Consider the following 27,983-nt stretch of genomic DNA (forward strand, 5'->3'; position numbering starts at 1 on the left):
TGAAATGTCTGAAGAGTCGAAGTTGCCTTAAACGGCATTTTATTTCATAAATCAAAGCCATATTCTAAAAGGGAAAAATGATAAAAGTTAATCGAGGTGACTTTTCAACACTGAAAATTACAGTTGCCTTGTAATCGATACTAGTATATTACAGGTGGTGTAATATATTAGTATACTACAGAGTTGAGTTTAAATGCTGGTGCTGGGTGACCTTGAGGAAATGTCTCAGCCTCTCTGTGCCTGGGATTCCTCAGTGGAATGAGAATGAAGGCACCTACTTCACAGGGTTCCTGTGAAGGTTACAGGAGCTTCTCTAAAAAAAGTGTCTCGAAGAGGGTGAGAATCTCTTGAGCCTCTCCTTTTAAAAGGAGAGGCTACAATTTTAAGGAGTTGGAGGTTATCATGGTGCTTTGTTGTTTTCAGGAAACAGGTGGTCTCTGCTCGACCACTAATTGGATCCCATAACATCTCCAGACATGAAGGTCATGGGTCAAAGCAGCTTAGGAAGTATAAAGGCATAGATAACTGTGATCTATAATTATCATAAAGCATTTTTCTTATGTAATTTATTCCCTCTCATTCAGCAAACATCCTCATGCAAGAACTTTGAATGAGCAGCTAATCATTCTACCTGATACCTGCAACCCAACCTTCCGCTGGATCCTTATTCTAACAAATCAATTGCAAAAGAGTGACAGACAGACAATCGGGGAAATTGGCTATTAAGGAATTATCGTTCATTTTTGTTAGTTGTGATCACTGTACTGTAGATATATATGTATGTATGAGAGGGTTCTTCCATGGGTACACTTGGAGTGTTTACAGATGAAATTGCGTGATATTTGGATTTGCTTTAAAATCATCTGTGCAGCAGGGGAATCTGGGGCTAGGTATGGATAAATGAAGACTGGCCATATGTTAATAATTGTAGAAGCTGGGTGAGAGCACATGGGAGTTATTTATATTATATTCTCTACCTTTACGTTTGAAAATTTTCCATAAAAACGGGAAAAAGCAATACCAAAAAAATCCAGAAGGGAATCAATGATTAGACATCCAGGACAGCAGCTGAGGACAAGGCAGAGAGTCCTAACCAGGGACGGTCGGGTAGTTGGGATGCAAAGAAGGCCCCCAGTAACGGGAGAAAGCTGGAAACTGGATGGCCTGCCGCAGACAAAGCCTTGAGGTGCCACCAAGTCACTTAATTTCTCCAGGTCGCTGTGTCATCTCCTTTAAACGGAGGAGCTAAGACTCAAATGCCCTTTTCAGCTTGAACGTGATATGATTTTTGAGGATTTCAAAATCAAGTACACTTCACCAGATTTTCTGAATGCAACAGGCAGCTCTCACTTTCAAGTGAATGAAGCCATTTAAAATGTGTCCGAAACGCTCTCAGTTTAAAGATGCACCGTGGGAGAGTGTCTAGCTCAGCAAGAAACCTTTTGGTAAAGTGTGTACCTTCTTCCCCAATTTATTTGTCTTCTGATGTACTTGTTACAGTAAAAGGTCCATTGGCCAAAGCCTACAGAGTTTGGAGAAGTTCTTCCAAACTCCATTTCTGGCAGCTGAAGGATAATTTGAAAAAAAAAAATCCTTTAGGTTTCAATTCTTGTTACAAAAAACCTCTCAAAGCCAGGCTTTCCTAGCTTAGCCAGCACGGAGAAACAAATGCCACCTTCTTGGTGATCTTTGCGAGAGGCTTCTTCTGGCTTGAGGTCACCAGCAGGCACCAGGTCTGACTGCCCAGGACAGAGAGGGTAGAGACCAAGTCCAGTCTACACAGATGCCTGGGCATCTTCTGGAAGGTGAATTTTCAACATCAATCCTGTAGGAGCCAGTTTTGTCATATGTCCTCCTACAAGTGGAGGACAGAAGAAAAGGACAGCAGTTAATAAAATGTTTTGGATTGGCTACGTCAATCAGTCAACTGATGTGAGCTGTCTTCCTGAAAGCCTCACATTTCTCTTTGCTACTATAGACTGTGTTCACCCACAGCACTTCTGATGCCAAATCTGTGGGGTTTATCCCCACACCAAACAACTCTCCAACTCTCTGGACACCAACTGGGTGTCTGACAGTTCGATACAACTCCGACTGTGACCACCTGGACTTAGTGCACACCCCGAAGGTGAAGGGCTCAGCCAACAAGACTTCCCCACCTCAGATGCCAGTCCCAAGTCCCAGGTTGCCACCGGGACTCCTGACCAATCGACCATAAATTCAGGGGTTCCCACGACCCCTTCCTCGGGTTTGATCATTGCTAAAACAACTCACAGAACTCAGGAACAGTTTACTTGCTATTACTGGTTTATTATAAAGGATATTATAAAGGATACAAATGGACAGCCAGAAGAAGAGGTACAGAGGGTGAGGTCTGGAAGGATCCTAGGCACAGGACCTCCTGTCCCCTCGGAGCTGAGATGCACCACCTTTCCAGGCGTGATTGATTACATCATCGGCCATTGGCGATGAACTCAGTCTCCAGCCCACTCCATTCCCAGGAGGTAGGGGGATGGGACACAAAGTTCCAACCCTCTAACCATGCCTTGGTCTTCTTGGTGACCAGCCTCCATCCTGAAGCTCTCGAGGGACCCACCAAGAGTGGCCTCATTAGAACAAAAGACACTCTTATCACTCAGGAAATTCCAAGGGAGTTAGGAGCTCTGTGTCAGGAATCAGTGACAAAGACCAAATATATATATTTTTTATTGTGTCACGGTTAGCCCGAAGACTTGGAATAAAATTTTCTGGGACTCTGCCTGCAAACCTCTCACTTCTCCCAAGAAGTACCTGGTTTTTGTCTAGCAAGGACTCAACGCTATTCTGTCCTCTCAAAAGCACCCGAACTCACGGATTACCGAAAAAGCAGACTAGAAACGTCTTTGAACAATCAATTAGCCAACGTTTCTTGAGCAACTACTCTGCAGAGGCACTCACTAGGAGCTATAGGAGGTACCAAGAAGGTCCTTGACGTGGTCTTGTTGAGGACAAGTCGGAGACAAATCCCAGACTCTCATGCCTGACTGGGGTTTCAACACTGTGGTCCAGGGCCAGCTGGCTCCTTAGCTGCCGAGGACTGGGGCCTCGGGTTCCTCCTCTGTAATACGGTAATAATAACGCCGACTCGTAGGGTTGTTGGGAGGATTAAATGAGATAATCCCTGGACATAGTGCCTGGTACGTGTTAGGTGCTCCGTTAACTGTCTTGTGAGCATCTGAGAGATGCAAGAAGCTGCTATGGCCAGGAGACACCGTACCAGAGAGGCAGCAAGACATCAGTGCCCAAGGCCAGCTAGATGGTATGTAGGGAGGGTATGTTTGCTGTAAGAATGGGGTTTCTAGGGAGAGAGGTCCCGGGACTGACTAGGCTGGCTTCCAGGGTATCTGAGGCTTTTATCACCCGAACGTCTGGTCTGAACCTCAGCCCACGGGGGACCCTTGCTCTGAATGAACGTGGACTGGCCTGGACCTCAGAGTACCTAGGCTTTACACCCCTGGAACAGAACTGTGAATTCTACGGGTGTGCAGGGGATGGTTGGTCAGGAAGGGCTTCATGGAGGAGGTGCCCATGGAACCAAGGCTTCAAAGATGGGTAGGGTTTCAGAAGACAGAGACAATGAAGAGGTCAGCTTCAGGGTGGCCCATGTCCTCTCTCCAGAGGCCCCTCCTCTGGGCAAGGACCCTCTGCCAGGGTTGCCAGGTTGAATCCCTCTTTCTCCCTGAAATCCCACTGGTGCTGTCCAAACAGAAACCTACTTTTTCTTGCCTGGCTCTTGGAAGAGCTGCTCCCTACGTGCCCTCGTCCACAGAACAGCCCTTCTCAGATCTGAAGGCTGAGGTCGTGCCAGCCCTTCCCCCAGGCTTTCTCTTCTCCCAAGGACCACGTTCTGCTGGTCTCCTTGAAGCCACGACTCGTTTTGGTGCACTGCCCAGCTCAGGGGTGCCAACCCGCCAGTGGGCTTTGAGGTCTTCCCTGGCAAAACCCCAGGCTTGTGGCTGCTGTCTCATCGCCCTCCCCACCGCCCTCCATCTCCAGAGCTGCAGGGCCTTGGCCATCCCTGGCACCCCTTCCCAGTGCAGCTCAGAGACTCTATTCTCAGGACCCTGGCATCCCACCCCCGGCCCTCGCAGAAGATTTCAAGGGAAAAACAAAACCCAAACTGAGGAATGTCTTCCTATTTCATCACAAAATATAAGCAGTGAAGCATAATCTCAGCTCTGCCACTTACCAGCAGGGTGAGCCTGCGCAAATGACACACCCGTTCTGTGCCTCAGTTTCCCCATCTGTTAAACAGGGATAATAGCGCCCCTGCACGGTGTTGTTGTGAGGACTGAACAAGTTACTATAAAAGAAGGATTTGAACCGTGTCTTGTGCAGAGCGAAGGCCCTATTAGTAGACAGTCTGGTTGTGACCATGTGGTTAAGAGAGCAGAGAACTGAATCAGGCATCCCTGGAGACATCACTTAACCTCTGTGAGCCCCCGTTTCTTCATCTTCTTAAAATGAGGATAATCACAGCACCTACTTCGCTTGACTGTTGGAGGACCAAAGAGACGCTGCCCGCTAATGGTTTTATGTTAGTGATTTAGCACCATAATTGACATGTAGTAAGTCAGATAAAGGTTTATAGCATAAAAACAAAAAGAAGAAGAAGAAGAAGAATCCTGAAGGAAAGAGAAAAAGAAAGGATGATCAACCCTGGCTAGAAAAGTAATGACCAAACTCAAGAGAGATGTAAAAAATGCCTGCAGCTCAGCCCCCCGTCTCCCCCAAGGGAGTGGCCTCATCCCCAACATCCTTACATCCCCTCGCTGGGCTGAGCCAGGGGTCTTGAAGTAAAACCAGGGTTCAATGAACAGCATGTTTAAGCATGCCTGCCCGACGCCCAGGAAACCAAGGGGGTAAAAAGAATCCTTCGAAGGATTTTTCTGTACCTTCAACACACAGACCTTCTCCATCTGGGACAGTGGTTGCTGTGGGTGCCGCAGAGTCTGTGGACCCGCCACGTGGCTTTGAGTGCCGTGGTCAGGAAGCCGGGCTTTGCTTTTGAAAGACTGTGGTTCAAGTCCATGATTCTGTCAGTTACTGGTTATGGAATTTGGGTACATTTCTTACTCCTTTCTAGCCTCAGTTTCCACCTTCCTAAAGTGGGAATTATGAAAAGTACCTCACCATGGAGCAGCGAGAAGTAAATGAATGTTTCCTAAGACGCCCAGCACACCGTCTGGTAGATGTTAAGTGCTTAACGAATTTCGGGCCATTATTATCCACTCTGGATTTCTCAGACCCCTGAAGATGGCAGGGCATTCCATTCAGGAAATATTTTTAGGGAAAATCTGCTCTCTTCTTAATTTTTCTGGTTGGGGGTCAGGAGAAGAAGTGTGCGGCCATGGCCCTAACCCCCGGAATGCTTCTGTACGGTGCCAGCATCACTGACGTGTGTGCCCATTCTGCTTCAGGGTCACGGTCCCCCTCTGGCTGCAACTGTCATTTCCATCACTATCAACACAGCTCCTTCTGCAGAGATGTGAGCACGCTGACGTTGTTTCTTCCGGCCGATGGCTTCTCTCTGGCCTGTGATTGGTACCCCCGGGATTCCACTGCGGTCCAGGCATGCCAGCTATGTCAGCGTGACTCCAGCTGTGTGTGTCTGACACCCACATGGCCCCGTAGAAGGCAGGCTCCAGCAGAAGGTTATTTGGAATGCTGCTGAATGTTTGATGGCTGTCAGGTTATCTTTTGGGGGTTAGGCCATTAAAGTCACATCTAATGTTTTATGGAACAAAGGAGATAAACTGCCTGTTGAAATTCATGGGGCACGGAGAGAATTTTTACGGAGGCAGACACAGCAGCAGCTAAAAGTAGGTGGGGTGTCTTTTTTTCCCTAAAACTTTGTAGTTTCAGGACTTGCCTGGTGGCGCAGTGGATAAGACTCCGTGCTCCCAGTGCAGGGGGCCCGGGTTTGATCCCTGGTCAGAGAACTAGATCCCACACGCATGCCGCAACTAAGAGTTCGCATGCCACAACTAAGGAGCCGGCGAGCCACAGCTAAGGAGCTCGCGAACCACAACTAAGACCCGGTGCAACCAAATAAATAAATAAGTAAATAAATAAATAAATATTGAAAAAACCAACAACAACTTTGTAGTTTGTCTTCCCCATGGCTATTCCACTTGAATTCAAAGCAGAGACAACCCCCCAAAGTGAAGCAGAGAGATGCCGCAGTAACAGATTCACTAAAACTGGGGCTGCGGGGTCACTTAGAAAGAATGTGGACCCATCTGTCTGGTTCCCATCATCCCATCAGAGAGCTGTCTGCTCTGTCCTTACACTCTCTGCCCAACCTTCAGCATGCATCTTGAACAAAACTCCTTTTCCGGCCAACTGAAATCCCTCCTGGGTGCCTTTTAGTCCATGCCTGTGACATCCTTCTATCCCTGCGCTGCCTGGAGGTGGCCTGTGCTCGTGTGCTCCGGCCACAGCAGCCAGTTCTTGGCCCTCTGAGAAACCGGGCACTTCGTCACTTTAGTTCCTGGGCTATGTCTCCTTTGCTCAAAGCATCCTTCCCCTCCATCCCCACCGTTATTCATCCAACCAAATGGCCTAATGAAGAATCCAACCAAATGATAGGCACATTTCAAGACCATGATAGGAAGATGGGCAGACCAAGCACCAGAGCCTTCCCATCCTCCACGGCTGGACTCAAGTGCCACCTCCTCCATGCGGCCTTCCTAGTCATCCACTCAACTGAGCCCCTCAGTCTCCCTCTTCCTACACTTCCGTAGCGCTGAGGGGATTCCTATTTGCCTCACTCTTATATTAAAGGGAAAGCTATGTGTGTACATGTCTGCTCCCCTATAGACTGTGAGGTCATTGAAGATAGGGACCTCAAGGTGTTCATTCTCTATCTTGGACCACCTCTGAGGTCACAAAATCAAGACCTCAATATTTTTCTCCTCCCATGGACACCTGAATGCACGAAGAAGCAAAGTACGATGATGCTTAATGGCACATTATTTATAAAAGCAAAAAAGGTAGTGAGGGAGGACGCCCAAATGCCCATTAATTGGAGGAAGTGGTTAAATTATGATACATTGTAACTATTAAAATCATTCTGTACTTACAATGAATGAAGCAGGTCTATACCACTGGCATAGAAAGACTCCAAGAGATTACTGTTCAATGAAAAAAATCAAGTCACAGAACAATATGTTTGGCATGATCCTATTTAGATTTTTCAATTCTGATGCTCAAAAAAAGAAAACCAAAAAGTAAAGATCTCTCTGATGTGACTGGGAAGGTGGTGGGTTATCTAAAAATGTTAGGAAAGTGAGAAATCATTAAGAGATGAATTACACATACCTAAACATTTATTTGAAGTGAATGTACCTTTATTTACAAATCTCTTGATGTCAATTCAAAGCCGATTTTTTAGCATGGGTCTGATGATGGAGTTCTCCATCATCTTTCCTGGGCAAGGCACACCCATAAAGCACTGTCCAGGATTGCTAGTTTCATTTTCTGTAAAGTGGAATGAGAACTTAAAGACACGGATGCAGTCATTTGAGAGCAGGTCCCTAAATTAGGGTACGTAGAAGCTGCGTGTCCTACACAAGTTGAATAAGCTCTGTAAGCCTCCGTTTCTCATTTGTAACACAGGGCATGGTAATAATAACCATCGGTAACCGAGAAGAAAAAAGATGATTCTGTGTTCAACGCCTTGTTCTCAATAAGGTTTAGCTAATCTATGAAGCATTTTACTTTCGTATTATCTTAGCAAAGTAAGAAGATGAAGCAGCAGCAGGGGACCACTCTACTTGGGACTCTGGCCACCTTCTCGTTCTGCCTCAAAGATACTGATGAACCTAGTGGCAGGGCAGGAATAAAGACGCAGATGTAGAGAACGGACTTGAGGACACGGGGTGGGGGGGAAGGGGAAGCTGGGATGAAGTGAGAGAGTGGCATGGACTTATGTATACTACCAAATGTAAAATAGCTAGCTAGTGGGAAGCAGCCGCATAGCACGAGGAGATCAGCTCGGTGCTTTGTGACCACCTAGAGGGGTGGGATAGGGAGGGTGGGAGGGAGATGCAAGAGGGAGGGGATATGGGGCTATATGTATACATATAGCTGATTCACTTTGTTGTACAGCAGAGACTAACACAACATTGTAAAGCAATTATACTCCAATAAAGATGTGAAAAAAAACACCACAAAACAAGTAAGAATACTGAAGACCAGAAAGGAAAAAAAAAAAAAAAGATACTCAAAATGCATAGTTACCAGGGGGAAATGAGGATTGTGGTATGAAGCACAGATGATATGACAGAACCGTGCCAGCTAGCACGGCAACACAGAGCTTAGGAAGTTAGTCTCTGCCCCAAAGGACATGACAGTCTAATGACAAAGTGTTGGATATACACGGGAAGGTAATAATAATAAGTATCGGTTAGGATATTTTCAGTTGCAAATGATAAAATAAACCTAGCAAAGTAGCTGAAATACTAAATTTTTTAATTGGCTCAAGCAATGGAAAATTCCAGAAGTCGGAGGGACTTCAGGAGATACTTAATCAGGCCTGTAGCTCTAGTTCTTTTTGATTTTTCTCAGCTCTGCTTTACTCTCTGTGTCAGCTTTGTTCTCAGGCTGGCTTCCTGCTAGTAAAACAAAATGGCTCTAGCAACTCCAGGCCTCACATTTGAGACCACATTGTCAAACTTCAGTCCTGAAGGTCGCTCTGGCCTAGTCAAGTTCGTGTACCCAAGTCTAACTCAATCACTCTGGCAAGATGGATGGGATTATGTCCATCAGCTTGGGCCAATCAGGGCTTACCCCTAGAACTGGTGACGGAATCAATTCACATTTATCCTCACAACAACCCTAGGACGTAAGTGCTACTATCATCTCTAGTTTGTAATTGAGGAAACCGAGGCCCAGAGAGGTTAAGTAATTTTCCCAAGGTTGCACAGCTTATAAGTAGTAGCGTTGGGATTCCCATTTTGGCCCTCTGACTCCAGACCCCGCGTTCATAACCACTAAGCCATAGAGTCTCCCAAGGCATAAGTCCCAAGGTGGTGCGTGATGTGTACTTCAGACAACACTTGCTGGGTAAATTGAGAGGAATGAGCAGCTGGCCAGGCTGAGCTGGTGGGGAAGGCAGGGCTTGAGCAAGGTATTAAGCAAGGGTGGGACAATTAGATCAGGTGAACTGTCGGAGACAGGAATCATGTTATACCAGGGATAACAAAGGCAGTGGGGTCAGAAAGCTGCCAAGTCTGCCATTTATACACAAGCTGAGGGACCTTTTCTAAATTACTCGACTTCTCCGAGCCCACAGGTAAAATAAGAAGCCACCAGAGTGAATCAAAGGTCCATGGGGAGAATCTACAGAGAGAAGAGGGCAGAGAATACAGTCCTGGAAACCCTGAAAGGGACCAGTAAGAGTCCAGCCAAATCCTACGGAAAGTGGAAAGCCTCTTGGGAGGCTAGAGTAGGACATCACAACTCATGGACTCACTGTAGAGAGAAGTCTACAGCAACTATTCTACAGCAACCCTACCACTGCCAGCTAGGAAACAGGAAGGAGGGGGATCAAGATGAACCCTCAGGAACTATTACATAAGAACGCCCTAATAGCTCCTTACAATCACGCAACTCTGGAGCGTGACGGTACAACAGACAACATACGGTATAACCTGATTATTTTACAGATAAGAAATGAACACATAGATGAGGCTTGTAGATAAAGTGCCTAGCACAGGGCCTGGTAAACGGTAGGTGCTCAATAGACAGTATTTCTTATTATTTTTTTGAAGTGACTTATCCAACGTATCAGAAATTGGTCAGTGACCAAAAAAGATGAGAATCCATATATTTTAATACCCAGTACAGTTCCTTCCATTACTCTTAGCTTTCTTCTTCTATGGCAAATTCAAGATGAAGGATGCCAGGTACTGCTAAAAGAAGGGGGAAGAAAGAAGAGTTATTTAGCCTCTCTCTTACCCAAAGCCAGCAACCCTCCTCAGTACCAAAGTGGAAGAAACTATCATGGAAGGAAAATGTTGGAATAAGCACTAGGCAAGGGGTTTGGAAACCAAGATTATGGATGTTAGTCTGCCATTAACCAGCTCAATGATATAACCAGCTTGAGCCCCAGCTTACTCATCTATAAAATTAGAGATTTGGAAAAAAATAATCTCAGTTTCCTTCCAACCCTGAAATTCTATGAAAGTAGGCTCTGCTCTTGCAGTTGTTCTACACTGCAGTAGATTTCTTTATAAGTGAACATAATTGAGTTCTAGGGAAATTTTTATAAGGCAAAGCCACATAAAAATTGAAAGTGAGAAAAGACATGAGAGTTGGCTTCAAATATTTGGAGAACTCTCTAGTCACAAAGCGGTTAGACTTACTTCGTGAGGCTCCAGAGGGCAGAAATAAGTACATGGAGTAAAAGTAACAGAGACAGTTTCCTGCTCAATATAAAACAGATCTTTTTTCATGTATTTTGGGGGCTGATTTATTAGGGGCATATAATGTTTATAACTGTTAGGTCTTCCAGATGAATTAACCCTTTTATCGGTTGTTCTTTTTGTCTCTAGTAGCAATTTTTGTCTTAAAGTCTATTTTGTCTGGTGTTAGTATAGCCACTTTAGCTCTCTTTTGGTTAGTGTTTGCATGATAAATATTTTTTCATCTTTTTACTTTAAATTTATTTATGTCTTTGAATCTAAAGTTTGTCTCTTGTAGATAGCATATAGTTGGATCATGTTTTCTTTATTCTGCCAAACAGTTCCTTTTGATTGAACTGTTTAGTTCATTTACATTTAATGTAATTACTGTAAGGTAGAATTGACACCTGCCATTTTGCTCTTTGTTTTTTATATCTATTATGCCTTTTTTGTTCTTCTATTTTCCATTGATGGATTCTTTTGTGTTGAATAGTATTATCAAGTGTGTCATTTAAATTCTCTTATTGTTTCATTTCCTTTTTTTTAAAAAAAAAATTATTTTCTTGGTGGGTGTCCTGGGATTACAGTTAACATCTTAACTTAAAACAATGGATTAATACCAACTTAATTTCAATAGTATGCAAAAATTTTACTCCAGTACAGCACTGTTCCCTCTCACTCCTTTGTGCTATTATTGTCATACAAATTACATCTTTAAACACTATAAGCCTATTGACAAAGTTTTATAATTATTGCTTACTGCAATTGGTTTTTAAATTAGATAGGGGAAGAAAACTGTTACCAAAAAAGAAACTACATCTATATTGCCTTTTACACTTACCTATGCAGTTACATTTACTTTTTATTTTGTGCTTTTTATTTGTGTGGATTTGACTTACTATCTAGTGTCCTTTCACTTAAACCACAAGAACTCCCTTTAGTGTTTCTTGTAAAGAAAGTCTGTTAGCAACAAACTCTCAGTTTTTGCTTATTTGAAAACATCTTAATTGCTCCTTCATCTTTGAAGGATAATTTTGTCAGATACAGAATTCCTGGTTGACAGTCTTTTGCTTTCAGCACTTTGAACATGTCATCCTACTGCCTTCTGGGCTACATGGTTTCTGATGAGAAGTCAGTTGTTAAAATTACTGAGAATCCTTGAATGTGATGAGTTGCTCTTTTCTTGCTATTTTCAAGATTCTGTCTTTTGAAAGTTTGACTAATATGTGTAAAAATGTGACTATCCTTGAGTTGACTCTAATTAGAGTTTATTGAGCTTTTTGAATGTGTAGAGTACTGTTTTAAAATAAATTTGGGGAGTTTTCAGCCATTATTCCTTCAAATATTCTTCTATCTCTTTCTCTCTCCCATCTCCTTCTGGAACTCCCGTTACATGTATGTTGGTATGCTTGATGGTGTCCACAGGTCTCTGAGACTGTTCATTTTTCATCATTTTTTTTCCTTCCTGTTTCTCAGGCTGGATAATCTCCATTGGTTTATCTTCAGATTAGCTCATCCTTTCTTCTGCTAGTTCATATCTGCTGAGCCCCCTGCCAGCGAAATTTTCATTTAGTCATTATATTTTTCAAATCCACAATTTATGTTTTATTCTTTTTAATAATTTGTCTCTTTATTGATATTCTCTGTTTCTTTCTTTCTTTTTTTTTTTTTTTTTTTGGCCATTCTGCTCGGCATGCAGGATCTTAATTCCCCAACCAGGGATCAAACCCGTGCCCCCTGAAGTGGAAGCGTGGAGTCTTAACCACTGGACTGCCAGGGAAGTCCCAATATTCTCTATTTCTTATACTTTAATTATTCAGAGATGGTTTCCTTTACTGCTTTGAACATATTTCTATTTAAATAACAGATTTAAAGTGTTTGTGTAGTAAGTGTAAGATCTGGGCTGCCTCAGGGATGATTTCTATTCACTGCTTTTCTTTCCTGTGTTTAGGCCATACTTTTCTGTTTTTCTGTGTGTCTCATAATTTTTTATTGAAAACTAGATGTTTTAAATAATATAAGGTGGCAACCCTGCAAATCAGATTCACACACACACACACACAGAGCAGGGTTTGTTGTTTTTATTGCTGTTGTTGTTGCTGTTGTTTGTTTACTTAGTGCCTTTCATGAACTAATTCCATAAAGTCTGTATTCTTGGTCATGTATAACCACTGAAGTCTCTGTTTCGTTTGCTTCATAGTCAGCTAATGATTACATAGAGATTTCCTTAAATGCCTTGAACCAGTATGTCTCCTAGCCTTTGCCAAGAGATCCAGTGTGTGCGTGTGTGTGTGTGTGTGTGTGTGTGTTGGGGGTGGGGACATGTCTTCAGCAAGTGGCAGACAGTTTAAAACTCTTAACTATCACTTTCTGTCTGCACAGAGGCTCAAGGTCCACTGGTGGTGAGTAATTAGGGCTTTCTCAGGTCTTTCCTGTGTACATGCAAAGCCATGCACATGCATGTGACCTTCTAGATTCCCAAGAATATGTCAGAGCTGTTCAAAGCCCATATGGACAGCACATTTCCCAGTGTTTCCTTTTACTTTTCTTAGTCGCTTCTTGTTAGCCCAATGGATATCACCACCTCAGGTAGTTGAAATGTTAAACAATTGCCGCTGATTGTTTTGGGCAAACACTCTGGGGATAAGGCTGTTCACAGAGAGCAACCTCTTAGTCAGGTCAAATAATGACAAGCTTGAGAAAGAAGCTTTTCCAGAGAACTGATAGATAAGTCAAATAATGACATTTCGCTGCCCTTAAAAAGGCAGAGAAGTTTGGAAAGGTGATAGGACAGAAGGAAAACCTACTTGGAGAGGCAGAAGTAACAGGCAGTTGTGGTCTGGTAAAAAGCAAGGCAGCCAGTCCAGAAGTTCAGAGTAGGGAAAATCATTAAAACAGAAACAATGAACAATAAGAAGTATCTAAAGCCATTCAGAAAACAGAATCCATTTGTGAGTCACAATAAAATACTGACAGAAGAAACAAGAAGAATGGGTAAATTTTAACGATATAGTTTACATGAAAATAATCCATGCAAAGTCTTAACTTCTTTAGTTTCAGAAGTGAGAGGTGCTATTTTAGTCCCAGACTGCCACTAACAGGCTGTATGATTATGGGTGTAAATGAGATGCTGTTCCTTAGTTTTCTAAGGAAGAACTGGAGTTTGTTTTCTAAGCTTTAATAATTTCATACAACCTTCCAGATTTTTAAAACCCATATCTATATATCACTTCCTCAACTTACTTAATTTTTTTAAAATGGATTCTTTTTTTAAACTTAAATACCATTATAATATTTGTGAAACTATGAGTCTGATATGTTGCGTTTTTTTCTGATACTCATTAAAATAAACCTCAAAGCATTTAAATACAAATGCTCCTCCATGTACCAACTACCTCACTTTGATAAATAATGGATTCGATGTGTAAGGTTCTTTCCACTTCTATGACTGTGTAGATGCGTTTTCCCTTGTCCCTTGCATAGGTTGGAAGATTACTAAGGTTGAAAGATTACCTCTGAGTACATGTCTCTCTGAGGACGAGGCAATAGGAAGTTTAGAATTAACTGGTTTGAGATTAAACCATGTTGGCAGAAGCCACTGAGTGACTGGCCAATAGTGGTGTAAACAGTGGGTAGAGACACCCCAGAGCCATGATCTGGTACAGAAATGTCCATACTTTCATAGAGTGTATGAAATACATTAATAATTCCATGGACTCCTAGAGCTGCACTGATTCTGAGAGAACACAACACAGTAGAGTTTAACAGTAATAATAACTCCACTTAGCTTTATCTCAGTGCTTAATAGCACGCCAAAGCACTGTGCTAGGTACACTACAAACATTTATTCCTTACAACCACTCTGCTATGGATATTATTATCCCAATGTTACAGAGGAGGACATCTAGGCTCAGGGTCAATAAGTGACTCATCGATCTCCTTGTAACATCCCTAATTAGTTACTACTATAGGTCCTTTATGTGATTACTAAAGGTAACCCTTGCTATGTTGCAATGGATTGCAGAAGAAGCTCTTTAAGTGGGCAGAAATATGCCTCTTTCTAACGTTTTATCAGAATCACTCGTTTTGTTCCCTGGGGCCACAGAACATAGATAAGGTAAGATCACCCATAGTTTAACTCACCCAACTTATAGATGAGAAAATGGAGTGCAATTTGGGGTTTCATTAACAAAACCAGCCTCCAGAAGATGGGATAACCATTTTCTCTTTCCTGTCTAGACTAGTATGTCCTCAGTGTTACTGGGGGATGCCTCAGTGGTACCAGGAAAATGGAGTGAGAGGAGCCAAAGGGTGGCCCAGGGCTGTAGTGTGTTTTTCTGTGACCACCTTGATGATCTGTAGGTTTCTGAAGTTGTTCCAAGCTGCTCCTTCTCATTAGTGACACATTAAGAAAGATACCACACTTTGAGATGGAAATCAATGAACTAGTCAGGATCCAGAGGAGGGCAGCCCGCTAATGAGGGGCCAGCATCCATCAAAATAACTGAAGAGAAATGGATGAAGGGATGGCACCCTCAAATATCTGACCAACTGTCAGTATAAATGAGGGAGACAGCTAGTTCTGTCTTGTCCCAGTGGCCAGAGACAACACATGCGGGAAGAAATTGCCTGGAAGCAGGCGGTTTTGGGCCCCTGACTAGCTTTCAATGACTTTGAGTAAGTCATCAAACCCCTCTGTCCTTCAGGATCCTAATGGCACATGGTTCTTGGGAAGATCCTATAAGGCAAAGCACCTAGCTCAAGGCCCATCAATAGTAAGCAGACACGCACCAGTGATGCTGATGGGGCATCTTGCTCAATAAGAAAGAACGTATAAACTTAGAACAGACAATGGGGATAACTTAGAGGACATGAGTTCCTCATCAGTAGAATATTTGAGCAAAGACATCACTTTTATCTGTCAGGGATGCTCTAAAGGTGTTCTTCTGTGATAGATGGGGGTAGGGACTGACAACCTTAAAATGTGGTAATCCCATAAGGGTCTTGCCCCAAGTTACACAGCCTATGGCATAATGGGGACTAGATCCCACCTCTCCCAACCCCAAGTCTAGTGCTTTCTCCATGACCCTATATACCATATGTTTAAAAAAATTACATAGAACACTGTCCAGAAACTCTCCCAAACGTTATTGCTTATTAATTACTACCAGTTTCTCTTTCTCAGTAGCCACACTTTTAAGAAGGAAACATGTCTACAAACATATAATTCTATAAAGCAAATAATTTACATCTAAGTGGATTTTGGTGGAGTACAAAGAACTCCAATGAATGAAATTTGCCACATGTTCAAAGCAATGAAAAGCGAGGAAGAAAAGTGCAACAGAGCAGAAAGCTTTCCTTGCTTACTCCTAGCTATTAGGACATGCCAGAAAGCAAGGAGGGATATCTTGTCTAAAGATTGCAATGCTGGGAAATTTGCTTTGTTCTCTTTTCACCAAACAAGCTACCTGATGCTCCATGAGTTCCATGTAGCTCAGAGTAAGCCTGATTGAAAGAGGCCCGCAGTCTCTGAGCTGTCACTTAGTCAGACCACCTAAAGAAGGATCTGGAAGTTAGGGTCCATCCAAAACTCTATGTCGATATGTGCTGTAAGGGGGGTTGTGTTTGACTTGTAGGAATAAGCACTAGGTTAGTTTAACTTTTGTGCTGAGATTTTCTTAAGCCCCCTGAAACAGTGCTATATTCCGTATATTTTCACATTTCAAAAAGTTTGAAGGCTGCCATCCTATTCTATTGACTTAGGACAAGGAAAGAAGTCTTTCCATCAGCTGACAACACGCAGCAAATGCTCATCTATATAAGGAAGTGAATTTAAAAGGTTTCAATCCATGATGAGTCAATATCTCCCAGATACCTATGGAGTGAGAATACATATGCCTAAATCCACAATTTAAGAATTTTTTACGTAAAACATAAAATACATAAAAGGTGCTATAAGATATGATTCCTATTTTGATGATGATGATGATGATGGTGATAAAGCCACAGGAACTTTAGAAATTTAGGGCTGAAAGGGAACTTAATGATCATTTACTCCAGCTAGCTAATTTTGTAGATGAGGCAGGAACATCAGAAATGGAAACATTATGTACCCAGTGTTCACTGCAGCGCTGTTCACGGTAGCCAGGACGTGGAAGCAACCTAAGTGTCCATCGACAGAGGAGTGGGTAAAGAAGAGGTGGCACATATATACAATGGAATATTACTCAGCCATAAAAAGGAATGAAATTGTGCCATCTGCAGAGACGTGGATGGACCCAGAAACTGTCATACAGAGTGAATTAAGTCAGAAAGAGAAAAATAAATATCATATAATATCGCTTGTATGTGGAATCTAGAAAAATGATACAGATGAACTTATTTGCAAAGCAGAAATAGAAACACAGACGTAGAGAACAAATGTATGGATACCAAGGGGGGAAGGAGGGTGGGATGAATTGGGAGATTGGGATTGACATGTATACACTACTATGTATAAAACAGCTAACTAATGAGAACCTACTGTATAGCACAGGGAACTCTATACTCAATGCTCTGTGGTGACTTCAATGGGAAGGAAATCCAAAAAAGTGGGGATATATGTATATGTATAGCTGATTCACTTTGCTGTACAGCAGAAACGAACACAGCATTGTAAAGCAACTATACTCCAATAAAAATTAATTTAAAAAAGAAAAGAAATGGAAACATTGACGCTATCCCCAGGTCACAGTGCTGGAACTAGAATGTGTACATTCTGACTCCTAGCCTGGTGCCATTTCACCACCATGGTGCCAATGACAAGGACAATGTTTTCTGCATCTATTTTAGGAGACGTCTGAGCTTATAATCAGAGGTCTACATTCTGCTCTTTGAACATCTGGGTGATTCAGGACAAGTAAATGATCCACTCTGACCTCAACTTCCCTAACCAAAGGAGTGAAATGCTAATCAATAGTCTGTCAGATTCAGGGAGGGTTCATTCAGACGAGAAACAGATGCTCTGGGAAAAACAGCTACTCAAAGAAAGCACTGCTCGCAGTCTGATGGACCAAGAAGGGGTTTGGCTACTTTAAAAGGACCGACCAAACCCTAGACATGTAACCCAGACATCCAATCAACAAGTTCCAATAGTTTATTAAGAACAATATTCAAGAAAAATAATTTTAAAAACTACTATGCAATCCAAGGAATAATTACTTGCCTAGACTGAGTTTTAAAGAAAAGATAAACTTCCATGCCCCTGCGTTAAGGTAGGTGGTGTAAGATGGGTAAAACATGGCATCTTATTCTATGCCTTTTGTTCTATGTTTTATTATTTTCTTAAAGCATTCATGTATAGGATGTTAATTCTTTCCCAGGCTTGATCCCTAGACAACGGGCTTGTTAGGGAAAGGGACTGTATTATTCAACTCTTTTTCCTTCTTGCCAGCCTTACAAAACATTCACTGAGAGTCTAACTACATACCCACGACATCCCCGATGCCTAGCACACCGTTTGGCACCTGGTAAGGACTCAGCTTGTACCAAATAAATGAAAGAATAAAACACAAAAGCCAGAAGCAATCTCCAAAGCACAGAAACCTCCGCATATTTGACTCCTTCATTAAAACCATTTGAATTTTACCTTACAAATCTGAAGCGTGCCCCCGACATGCTCTGATGTATCTGTGCAGAGACCTGTGATGTTATCAGTTTAGCACATATGTGATCGCTCAGCATGAATACCTTGATGAATACTATATAGAATTTCAACTGCAGACTCCCAGACACAGAAGGCATATTCTGTGACGGGCCAAAATGTCATGAGGGTCCACAGCCCGTTCCCCTGTTTCCAAGCAAGACTACATCTAATCTATAACAGAGAGCCAGGCTTCCCTAAATCTGAAAAGAGTTCCACTGAGTGAAATATACAGGCAGCCTAGGTAAAGTCCTAAGTGTCTAAATGGAAGGTCAGACCTTGATTTCTCGAGATAAAGTATGGTTTTCATCCCAAGTATAGCAAATTTCACTGGAGTTCGATTACCAACTTACTTAAATCATTTGCTAGATGACATAAAATTGCGGGTAATTACACTACAAAGAGTAATTATCTGAATAATTTCCTTGTACAAAGGCAAGTAAATTGGAGCCTTAGTCTATATTATGTTAGGGAAATTTTAAATTAGGTACACCGTTTTATTTAAAAAAGAGAAACATTAGAAGAATATATATTCAGAAGTAGGGGGTAGAAAAACTTGCTATTCACCAGTTTATTGGAATTATACAATAGGGAGCTCATGGGCTGCTACTTGAAACAACTAAATTTCCTGAGTTTAAATGATTTCAGGAAGACCTCACACACAAAATGGCTGTCCAGATGTAATGCATGATCTAGACTCCCCTCTCTCTCAAAATATTTCTTTAAAATGATATTTCACGATCCTGAAATAATTGGTGACTGTGAGATGCCAGATGTAAGACATTTCCTCCAAAACCTTACGTAAACCCATACCATTCTCTTTAGAACATCTTCCTTGACACCAGGAAAGACTTTAGGTCCTGAGTTTGCATTAGCTAGATGGACCACCTCGCTACTCTCAAAAATGGAAACATATGTGGGCACGATGAAGGTAAGGAAGGATTTGTCAGTTAGGCAAAGGAATTTTCCTGTTCATTTTTAATCCTGTGCATTTTGTTTTCTTCCCTCAAGCAATAGGTCTACTAAATTTTGGTGACTTTTTGTTTTCAAAAGCACAAAATTGAGCCCTCTTGGTGTTGTTTCCCAGGGCAAAAACCTAACTTCGGAATCCATTTCCTTACAATTCGATCACAATTTTTAAAGAAACATAAAGTGAAGACTCACACACACTTATTGGAAGAGAAGGAGACAGCGGAATTATTATTATCGATTATCATCATCGTCATTATTAAATAGGGCTTGAAGGAACACACCTCTATATGTCATAAAGAAAAAATTATTTGGTTTATAGCTGATGGGACCACAATGAAAGTGTGATTTGAGATGGCTAACAGCAGAAATAAATTAGGATTTTCTGTTCTAACTTCACCTTCCACATAAACCCCTCTCCTCTGAATTTGTGCTTTTCTAAGTTGTTTACACAATGCATAGGCGCAGACTTTGTTTCAAGTTCATGTAAGAGCAGATGCCCTTACTTCAGGCTGAGCAAAAAGGAAATGCATTCCTCCTAGGAGTCTAAATCCATCCTAGCTTGGATTGTCTAGCATACTTATACAAACTGCTTGCTTTCAGGTCAATCCTAAAATAGGAAGAACATCTCTCTCCAGAGGTGCACATTTTAAAGATTATAAAACTTTAAAAACAATCTATTTCACATTTCAAATAAAAAATGCCAACAAAAGACCACCAAGAAAATAATTTTAGAAAAATTTTCAATCTCCCTCCTGAATTTTGCCACCAGGGAAAAAAGCCACAAACAACAACAAAAACAACCCAAAACCTCAACAAGAAAATTATGTCTCCGGTTTTTATTAATGAGTTTTTTAAAGTTTGGAGAATATGAATTCAGGGTGTTGCAGAGTTATGCTATAAACTATACTAACAAATGCTGGCCATCCTTGTGTTTAAAGGCTGAAAAATAAAATATGAAATAAGGACTATTTGTTAGAAATAGTTTACATTGCTTCGATTTGGTTGTAACTAATACACAGCTGAATAAAGCCACAAAATCAAAAGAATGAACAATCACACTAGGAAAGTGGACATTTTAAAGGCAAATGAACGTTTGAACTTGGGCAAAATGTTTATAAAAACATTTTTAAGTTTTATAAAACAAATAAAAATGACTATTGCTCCAGAAACATTTCTGGTAGGTGTAGTCTTGACATTTTACTAAGGATTTAAACCTATAAAACGTTTAATATGACCTCCCCGAACTTAAATGTCTAAAATGAAGCAGGAGTAAAATTTAAAAGACATTTGTCTTTTTGGTTTTTCAAACACTTCTTTGGCTCCTTCCCTTTTTTTTTCCTTCAATAATTTATTCTGTTTTTCTACCTTTGTACATACAAATCAAGTGTCCATCAAATCAGGCACCAAAAAGCAAAGCTCTCTTAAATATAGTTCACTCAGACTGACCTTCAACAGCAAGTATGGACATTTTCATTAATTTTAACTCTTTTTTCCCCCCAGAAGAAACAAAACAAAGTCTCTTGGGTCAGAACAGCAACCATTAAACGAAAAAGAAATAAATAATAAGTTAAAAATAGAGGGAATGTGTTAAAACGAAGCAAGAATGGTCATAACCAAAGTCTGTCATCTTCAAAAAGAAACAGTTCCACACTTCATAACTGATTCAAACAGAAAGCTCCTCCTTTACATTTGAAACAAGTAATTCCACCTCACAAGCACATTTTCAAAGAAGCCCCTAGCTTTCTGCCTCTGATTCTTGCAACATTCTCTATACCTCACTGAGGTAAAACCCAGTTCACATTGACTATTTTTCTCCCAAATAGTCCCACAGAGCTCCTTGTAAATTTCAGTATAAACTCAGCATTGTCACCGTGGGTTTTAAGAATGGCACACTTCTGATATCACCCCCCAGACTGAAAGATTAAAAAGACTTTGCCCACATGGAGGGGAAATGAAGGTGCGCGGACTCACTCTGCAGCTGCAGTGTTTAGCTCTTGGGGTCTAGAAGGTTCTCCACGAGCACGGACACCCTGGGGGTATCCAGCGAGTGGGAGGGGAGTCGCCCTAAACGCTTGCCCATTTATTTGTGGAACTCTTTTGACGGGCGTATTTCTGGACGGATTTGCTCCTAACAAAGTAAAATTCGTCCAAAACTGCTTCTGTGCATCCTCGGGAGATGGATGTCACATGTAATTTTCACAGCGTCAGCCAACCCAGCTGGTATCGAAATAGTGGATGGGGCGGGGGGACCAGGGAGGAATAAGTCGCGCGTAAAAAACTGGCGTCCAAGTAAGTGCAGAACTCATTACCGAGGAACAGAAAGCACACCCACGTCTCCCCCGCTGGAGAGACGGCGGAGAGCTAGGTGGCGGCGCGTCGCGACCAGCAATCGCGATATTCAATCTGATGTCGCCAATGAGCGCAACTGGACGGCAACGCAAAGGAATCAGGTTTTCCCGGAGCTGAGAGCAGCTCGCGATTTCAAAGGGAGAAAACTCAGCTCCTCGTGGTGGAAGGTGCGGGGGCGCGGCAGGGAGGGCCTGGGAGAGGGTTGCCATTTGGCTCCGGGCGGGCGAGCACGGCGGGTCCCAGCGAGCCGGGCGGCCGGGGGCGCGAGGCCGGAGCGCCCTCCGCTAGGGGCGGGCCACGCCGCCGCCGCCGCCCGCCCCCGCCCGCCCCCTCCCCCGCCGCTTCCTCTCGCTCTCCCAGCCCCTTCCCCCCACGTGTGGGTGACGTCAAAATTCCGCGAAAAAGCCGCGTGTTGGCTCCTCCGGCGGAGGCGCGATTCCGTTGCCCAGCGGGCCCCTCCCGGGCGCCGGAGGGGAGGGCGAAGGAGCGAGCCGGCCGGTTCCCTTTCCTCCCGGAGGCCGGGCCCCGCCGACGCCGGGGGGCAGACGCCCCCCGCCCCAGATCTTACTGGAAAAGTCACTTTTATAAAGCGAAGGCACTTCCAGGGCTATTTTCGGCCGCGTGAGGCAGCTGAATCAGACAGGAAGAGGGGGAAAGTTCGGGTCTCTTTACTTTTTATTTTTTTTCCAAGGGAGGGGAGGAAGATGCGAGGGGGGCGAACGGACGGCAGGCGTTCCTGGCCCACGCCTGTCGCATCTGCCGCCCGAGGCACGCAGACCGGGTGCAAGCTCGGACCCAGGGAGGGCGGCTGGAGAGCGCAGGCCGGCCCGTGTCTATCCCCGCAGGGTCTGGGCGCCCCGGGGCTGCCACGGGCGGGGGGCTGCCGTGCGGGGCCCCGGAAGCGCTCTCACACCTGGGTCCCAGTGCCTGGCGCGGGGAGCCAGCCGGCGGCTCGTCCCCACCCACCTTCTGTCCCCGTGAGCTCCAGTTCCCGACCTGTCCCTCTTCCTTTCGCACATTTTTCCAATTTGCTTCTACTCCCTTCCCACTCCCTCCCATCCCCTCCTTCTGCACCTCCTCGGCTTCCTCCCTGGTACTCCGGGCTCCTGGAGCCGAGACTCGGACCCTTGGCCATCTACTTTCAAGTGACCGTCGGGTTTTCGGTTTTGACTTGCCCGTCCATCCCTAAATGGAGAAATACACCGCTCTGCTCTGGGGGGGGGGGGGGCGAGGGGGGAGGGGGAGTTAGGGGTGGCGGGGGCGCCTGAGCCCGAACTCACTCCCCTCCCCCCACCCCGCCAGAGCGCCCGTAGGGGACGTAGCTTGTAGCCGACGGCGGGATCACCTGGCTGGGCGGCATCCGCCAGGTGAGCTGGGGCGTAAGTGTGCTTAGCGTTGCAGGTTCCTGCAGAAATGTGCCTATAAACACCCTGCACCTACAGGGGTTTGTACACTTTCCAACCGAAACTCCACAACGCGAGGGGTGGTGAGCCGGCCAGGGAGGGAATAAAAGTCCAGTAAAACTGACGTTCGCTAAAGGTTATCATTGATCCTACAAAGGGAAGGAGGTTTTTTTTTTCCCCCTTGAGGGGTGAAAAAGGAATAAGGAAGAGCCAATATTTTGTGGGTTTTTTTTTCCCTACAGTGACCAGTTTTGACTTAAAAGCCAGAGCACAGACGTTTTTTTTTTCTCTAAACCTAAGGCTACACTCAAAAGAAAATGCGCAGGTTTGCCCAGAAGGCAACGTGCCTTTTCCCGCGTGCGAGGAGGAGTGCTTTTTAGCAAGCAAAATTAAAGTTTTAACACATGGTCGGAGTGGCGACCAAAAGGGAAAACTCAGTTTCCAGTCCAAGCCTCGCGGAGACATTCCTGCCAACCTCCGCACCCTCGCACGCCCCACCCCGAGCCCTGGAGCCTGAACCACTGGGGGACGGATTCGCTGCGAGGTTGCAGTTCGGGAACAGTCGGTAATCGGAAGGGGAAGTCAATGGGGAACTTGAAGGGGCGAGCCTGCCACGCGGGGAGCGCCCGCACTCGCGGGTCTGGGTGGACGGAGAGGGCGGCGGGGCGAGGGGCATCCGCCCGCGCCCCTCCCCTTCACAGCCGCCTGTCCCCCGCCCCCCGGCCCCGCTCCCCGCCGGAATTTCTCAGTAAAGCCAGACGGGTTTGGGGCTGGGGGGAGGGAAGGGGAGAAGGGGCCCCTCGGCTCGCCGCTCCCGAGACTTGAGGCCTCACCACCCAGGTTTTCTCCCCAGGGTGGGCGAGGCCCGGAGGACGACCACCCGCCTCTTCCCCGCCCCCCGCTGCCCCTCTTCAGGGGAACCAGGGCTCGGGATGCTTTCCCTGCAGGGAGGTGGAGAAAAGGCCGTGCTGGGTTAGTTACCAAGTGATGTCAAGAGGCTGGGAGCCCTCGCCGGCTTCTGTCCTTGCCTGTCGGGGCAGATTTATACTTTAAAAATACCTCTCTCGCCCACACTGCCCCCCACCCCCTACCCCTACAGCTTTCTTTGATCCGCTCAAAGGTGGCTGAGCTGAAGTTTGAGTAAGTCCTTTATGGGGTCTTAAAATGTTAAGTTCGTCCTATTTATCCGGAGTGACTCAAGGCCTGAGTCGGGAAGTCCACGTTGACTGAAATCAATAGGTGATTGTTGGGGACCCGCTGTCTTCCGAGGAACACCGTACTCAGCCCCGACTGTCATCCGCCGCGCGGGACTGTTTCATTTTGAGTTTGCAACTTGGGTTTTTCAGCGAGCTTTTTTTCTTCCCGAAAGCTAATGGCTTCCACCGCAATTAGACATTCTCCTCGCCCGCCCCTTCCCTCCCCTCTCTTTACATACAGTCGATTGGATACTAATTCCCGAGGCTATTGATAAGGTCGCCGGCGCCCCGGCCTCTCCCCAGCCCTCGCCCGCCCCAGTCCCCGCTCTCCCTCCGCCCTCCCTTCCTTGGCTTCCTTTTGATGTAGCGGGGAACGCGTCCTACTAAAAAAAAAAAAAAAAAAAAAAAAAAAAAAAAAAAAAAAAAAAGTAATCTGCCCGGTAACAATCAGCGCGCAGTAGCAGGAGACCCAGAGCTATTGGCTATGCAAATAGAGGGAGGGGAGACGGCGCCCCAAACTCTTACTCACCCTTTTAAAGCGATATCCCCCTTCCACCCACCCACCCACCCCTTCCGCCCCACCCTCTTGGAAAGGGGCTGGCCCCGGGGCCAGGGTTAATCGCTCGCACCTCTGGTTTATGCGCTCCCCGCCCTCTTTATTCCACCTCCCCCTCCTTTCAGGGAACAGAGCTCACAGCTCACCCAGCCTGCCCCCTCCCCCCGCTTGCCCTCGCGCCCCGGTTCGGGCCCCCTTTCTCAGCGAGGGAGGTCCTGGGCCAACCTCGGTGTCTCTCCAGAGACCCTACCCACGCCGCGCTCGGCGCACGTGCCAGCTCCGCCAGCGCGCCGCGGGCCCTGGGCCCACTCCCTTTCTTCCCGGAGTGAAATAGCACGGACGGGCAGGGTTGGGGGTGGCGGGAGGAAGGAGGTGAGGAAACGCCACCAGATCCCCTCTAAAAGCGGCTTTGACCCGAGGATGCATTGGAGCACGTGTCAGAGCCGACCGCGCTGGCTGCGTCTCCACCGTAGTTCCGCTCGCGGGGAGAAAGCCCTGGCTGCGAGCGACGCGTGAACCCGGAGGGTCCGCGAGGGTGCAGGCGAGGGACCCGGGGTGGAACTCTTGGGCCTCGGAGGAAAGGAAGGGGTGGTGTCGTTGGCGCCGGGGGAGAGAGGGGGAGCCAAACCTACCCCTCTTTCGCCCCTCTCCCCTCCTCCTCCCGGGCTATTTCCTAGAAAGCTGTATCAGTGTGGCCACGCTCGGCGCAGACACCTCGGGCGGCTTGTCAGCAGAGGCAGGGCGAGGAAGCGGGTTTTTCCTGCGTGGCCGCTGGCCGCGGCGGAACCGCTGGTAGCCCTGCCCCCGGCCTGCGGCGGCTCGGGGCGCCTCCCCGCGTCTCCCAGTGGCGCCTGCGGCGCCCCAAGAACGGGATGGTTTCTGCTCCTGGGTCACATTCTATCACGTCGGAGAAGCGCCCCCTCCCTCCGGACACTCACCCCTCCCCCCCCAACACATCTGCGGGGGGGCGGGGGCGGGGGTTGGAGTGGGCGCCGTAGTTCTGGTCCCTTTAATCGGGTTTTGGAAACAGCTTCGACGTGATCAGGAACATAAATTTCAGGGACATAACCTTTTTCTCTGGGTATGCGAAGTTGCTGTTTTCTCAAATCGCCCTCTTTCTTTCTCACGTAAAGGATCTATTTCTCAATTGTCTGAGCCCACCTCATCTTCAAGTAATCTACCCGTCATTCCTGGATCTTAAAATACATGGGCGGGAGTATTAGGATAAGTTTTGAAGCAGCCAGAGGCGGAGGGTCGTATTTTGGCAGGATGCACCTACAGAATGTGCGCAATTAGAGGAAATAAGTAGGAATCGGTGGGGTTTTTTTTTTTTTTTTGTGGGTTCCCCTCTCCGGGGCCCCTGGCTTGCGGGGCTGGATAGAGGGAGAGGGCCTCGGAGAGCTAAGGAGAGGGGGCCGGGGGGCGGGGGACTGCGTTTGAAGTTTGGTCGGGCCAGCTGCTGTTCTCCTTAATAACAAGAGGGGAAAGGAGGGAGGGAGGGAGAGACTGAGAGGAGGAGGGGAGGACCGGGAGGGGAGGGAAAGGGAGGAGGAACCGGAGAGGGGGGTGAGGCGAGAGGGAGGAGAAGTAACTGCCCAGCCAGTTTGCGTCACTGCCTCGGAGAGCAGAGAGCAGAGCGAGCTGGGGAAAGCAGACAAGTTTGAAGGGGAGGGCAGGCAGAGTCAGCAGCCCCCGGGGCGCTCCTCTCCCACCGCCCATCCCTTTCCCCTCTTCTTCCCCAGCTTCCCTCTCTGCCCTTCGCTATTTCCCCGAAAACCCCTTATTTAGCCAAAGGAAGGAGGTAAGGGGAATCCTCTCCCCTCCCCCTCTCCAAAAAACCCCCCAATTTTCCAGTCCGGAGATCGCAGGGGCGCGAGTGGGCACCCAGCTGGCCATGGAGCTGCTGTGCGGAGAGGTGGACCCGGTCCGCAGGGCCGTGCCGGACGCCAACCTGCTCCACGACGACCGCGTGCTGCAGAACTTGCTGACCATCGAGGAGCGCTACCTTCCCCAGTGCTCCTACTTCAAGTGCGTGCAGAAGGACATCCAGCCCTACATGCGCAGGATGGTGGCCACCTGGATGCTGGAGGTAGGTCTGCAGGCAGGCGCACCGTCCGTCCCCGCCCGGACCCCAGACCCCACGCGGGGACCCTGAACCTGCGAGAGGGCAGCCTCCGCGCCCGCCTCCCCGCTGCTGCGCGAGAGGTTACCCCGTGCCCTCGGCGAGACGCGTGGCTTCCTTTCTGTTCCTTGCGGGGTGCAAGATTAACGGGGGGAGGAGGAGAGGAGGGAGGAGGCAAATCTGGGAGCAGCGAGGCTGTCCCGGGGCGGGGGTGGGGGCGCATCCCGCGCGCGGGTGCCTGCATGTGGCTGCCTCCTCCCCCCCCCCAACCCCGACCTGTCTTTTGCGAAGCCGAGGCTGCTTTCAGTGCCTTGAAGAAGGGAGTAGGAGCGGGAAGCCGGGACCCCAAAGTTAAAAAATCAGCCCCCCCACAAAGGCCAGGGCAAATTCGTCCTAGCCTCGGGTCCCCCCCCCCACCCCCCGCCTGTGGTCGCGACTCCGCGTTGGCACTTAAGGGGGGAGGGCGGAGGGCGGAGGGAGGAGAAGAGAAACGGGGAATTCAGGAGCCCCGGAAGTCACACTGAAGAAACGTGTGTTTTCGGGGAACCCAAAAGAACCACTTCTTTCCCCTCGCTCCGAACCCTCGCGGACCGAGCCTTGTGCCCACGTCTGCACGGCTCCGGACCTGCCGTGGTTTCGCCATGTTGCTTTGTAAACTCGGGGTGGAGAGGCTGGAACGCGTCGCCCGCTCCCCCTCGCACCCCACTATCCCGGCCCCCCACTTCTGATGGCGCCCTCGACCCCGATCCCCCCCTCCCTCACGAAGGTTACTTACGTTTCGGCCTTCAGTTTCCTGGGTGCGGAGATCTGGGTGGGGTGGGAGGGGGGAGGAGGTGTGTGCAGGGGGGATAGCGGGTCCCCCCCCGAAGGAGAGGCTGGAGCCCCCCGCGCCTCTCTCCGGCGGCTCCCCGTCCTCGTCTGTCCCCCAGCTCTTCGCCACCGTCCCCGGCCTCTGCCCTTGTGGGCCGCGGCCGGACACTCCCGCCGCCGCGCTCACCCCTGCAAGTTTCCCCCTCGGTATCCAAAGCCCCAGGGGTCGCGGTCCAGACCTTCCCGGCACCCCAAACCTCCGCTGCGGGTAGCCTGGGTCCTCTGTAGGGTTTTCACGGCGAAAGGGCTTGTCTGGGGTATTTCCTCGATTTTTAATTATTTTTTGAACCCGTCTCCCCTGCTCCGACTCCGGCCGCCCAGGCTGCGCGGCGCTGGCTCCCTCCGCCCTCCCCCCCGCTTCCCAACCTCTCCCCACCCACCCCCCC

General features: G+C 46.8%; 1 protein-coding gene and 1 long non-coding RNA gene across 3 annotated transcripts in view; one reads left to right on the forward strand and one right to left on the reverse strand.

Moving 5' to 3' along the window:
• Positions 1-27,933, reverse strand: LOC132372916 (uncharacterized). The gene is made up of 2 exons (XR_009505283.1): positions 27,503-27,933; positions 1-1,855 (listed from the first exon to the last, which is right to left on the reverse strand). It is a non-coding gene; the product is annotated as an uncharacterized LOC132372916 (long non-coding RNA).
• CCND2 (cyclin D2) overlaps positions 21,534-27,983 on the forward strand; it is a 33,128-nt gene continuing 26,678 nt past the window's right edge. Inside the window, exons 1-2 of one of the 2 annotated variants that reach the window (XM_059935136.1) lie at positions 21,534-21,617; positions 26,460-26,694. In XM_059935136.1, the coding sequence (XP_059791119.1) occupies positions 26,500-26,694 (195 nt within the window). In that variant the 5' untranslated portion in view covers positions 21,534-21,617; positions 26,460-26,499. Of the gene's footprint in view, positions 21,618-23,399; positions 23,415-26,459; positions 26,695-27,983 lie in introns of those variants that run through there. The other variant, XM_059935137.1, reaches the window with a different exon arrangement.

Source organism: Balaenoptera ricei, chromosome 10, assembly GCF_028023285.1.
Source record: "Balaenoptera ricei isolate mBalRic1 chromosome 10, mBalRic1.hap2, whole genome shotgun sequence".
Classification (NCBI taxonomy): domain Eukaryota; kingdom Metazoa; phylum Chordata; class Mammalia; order Artiodactyla; family Balaenopteridae; genus Balaenoptera; species Balaenoptera ricei.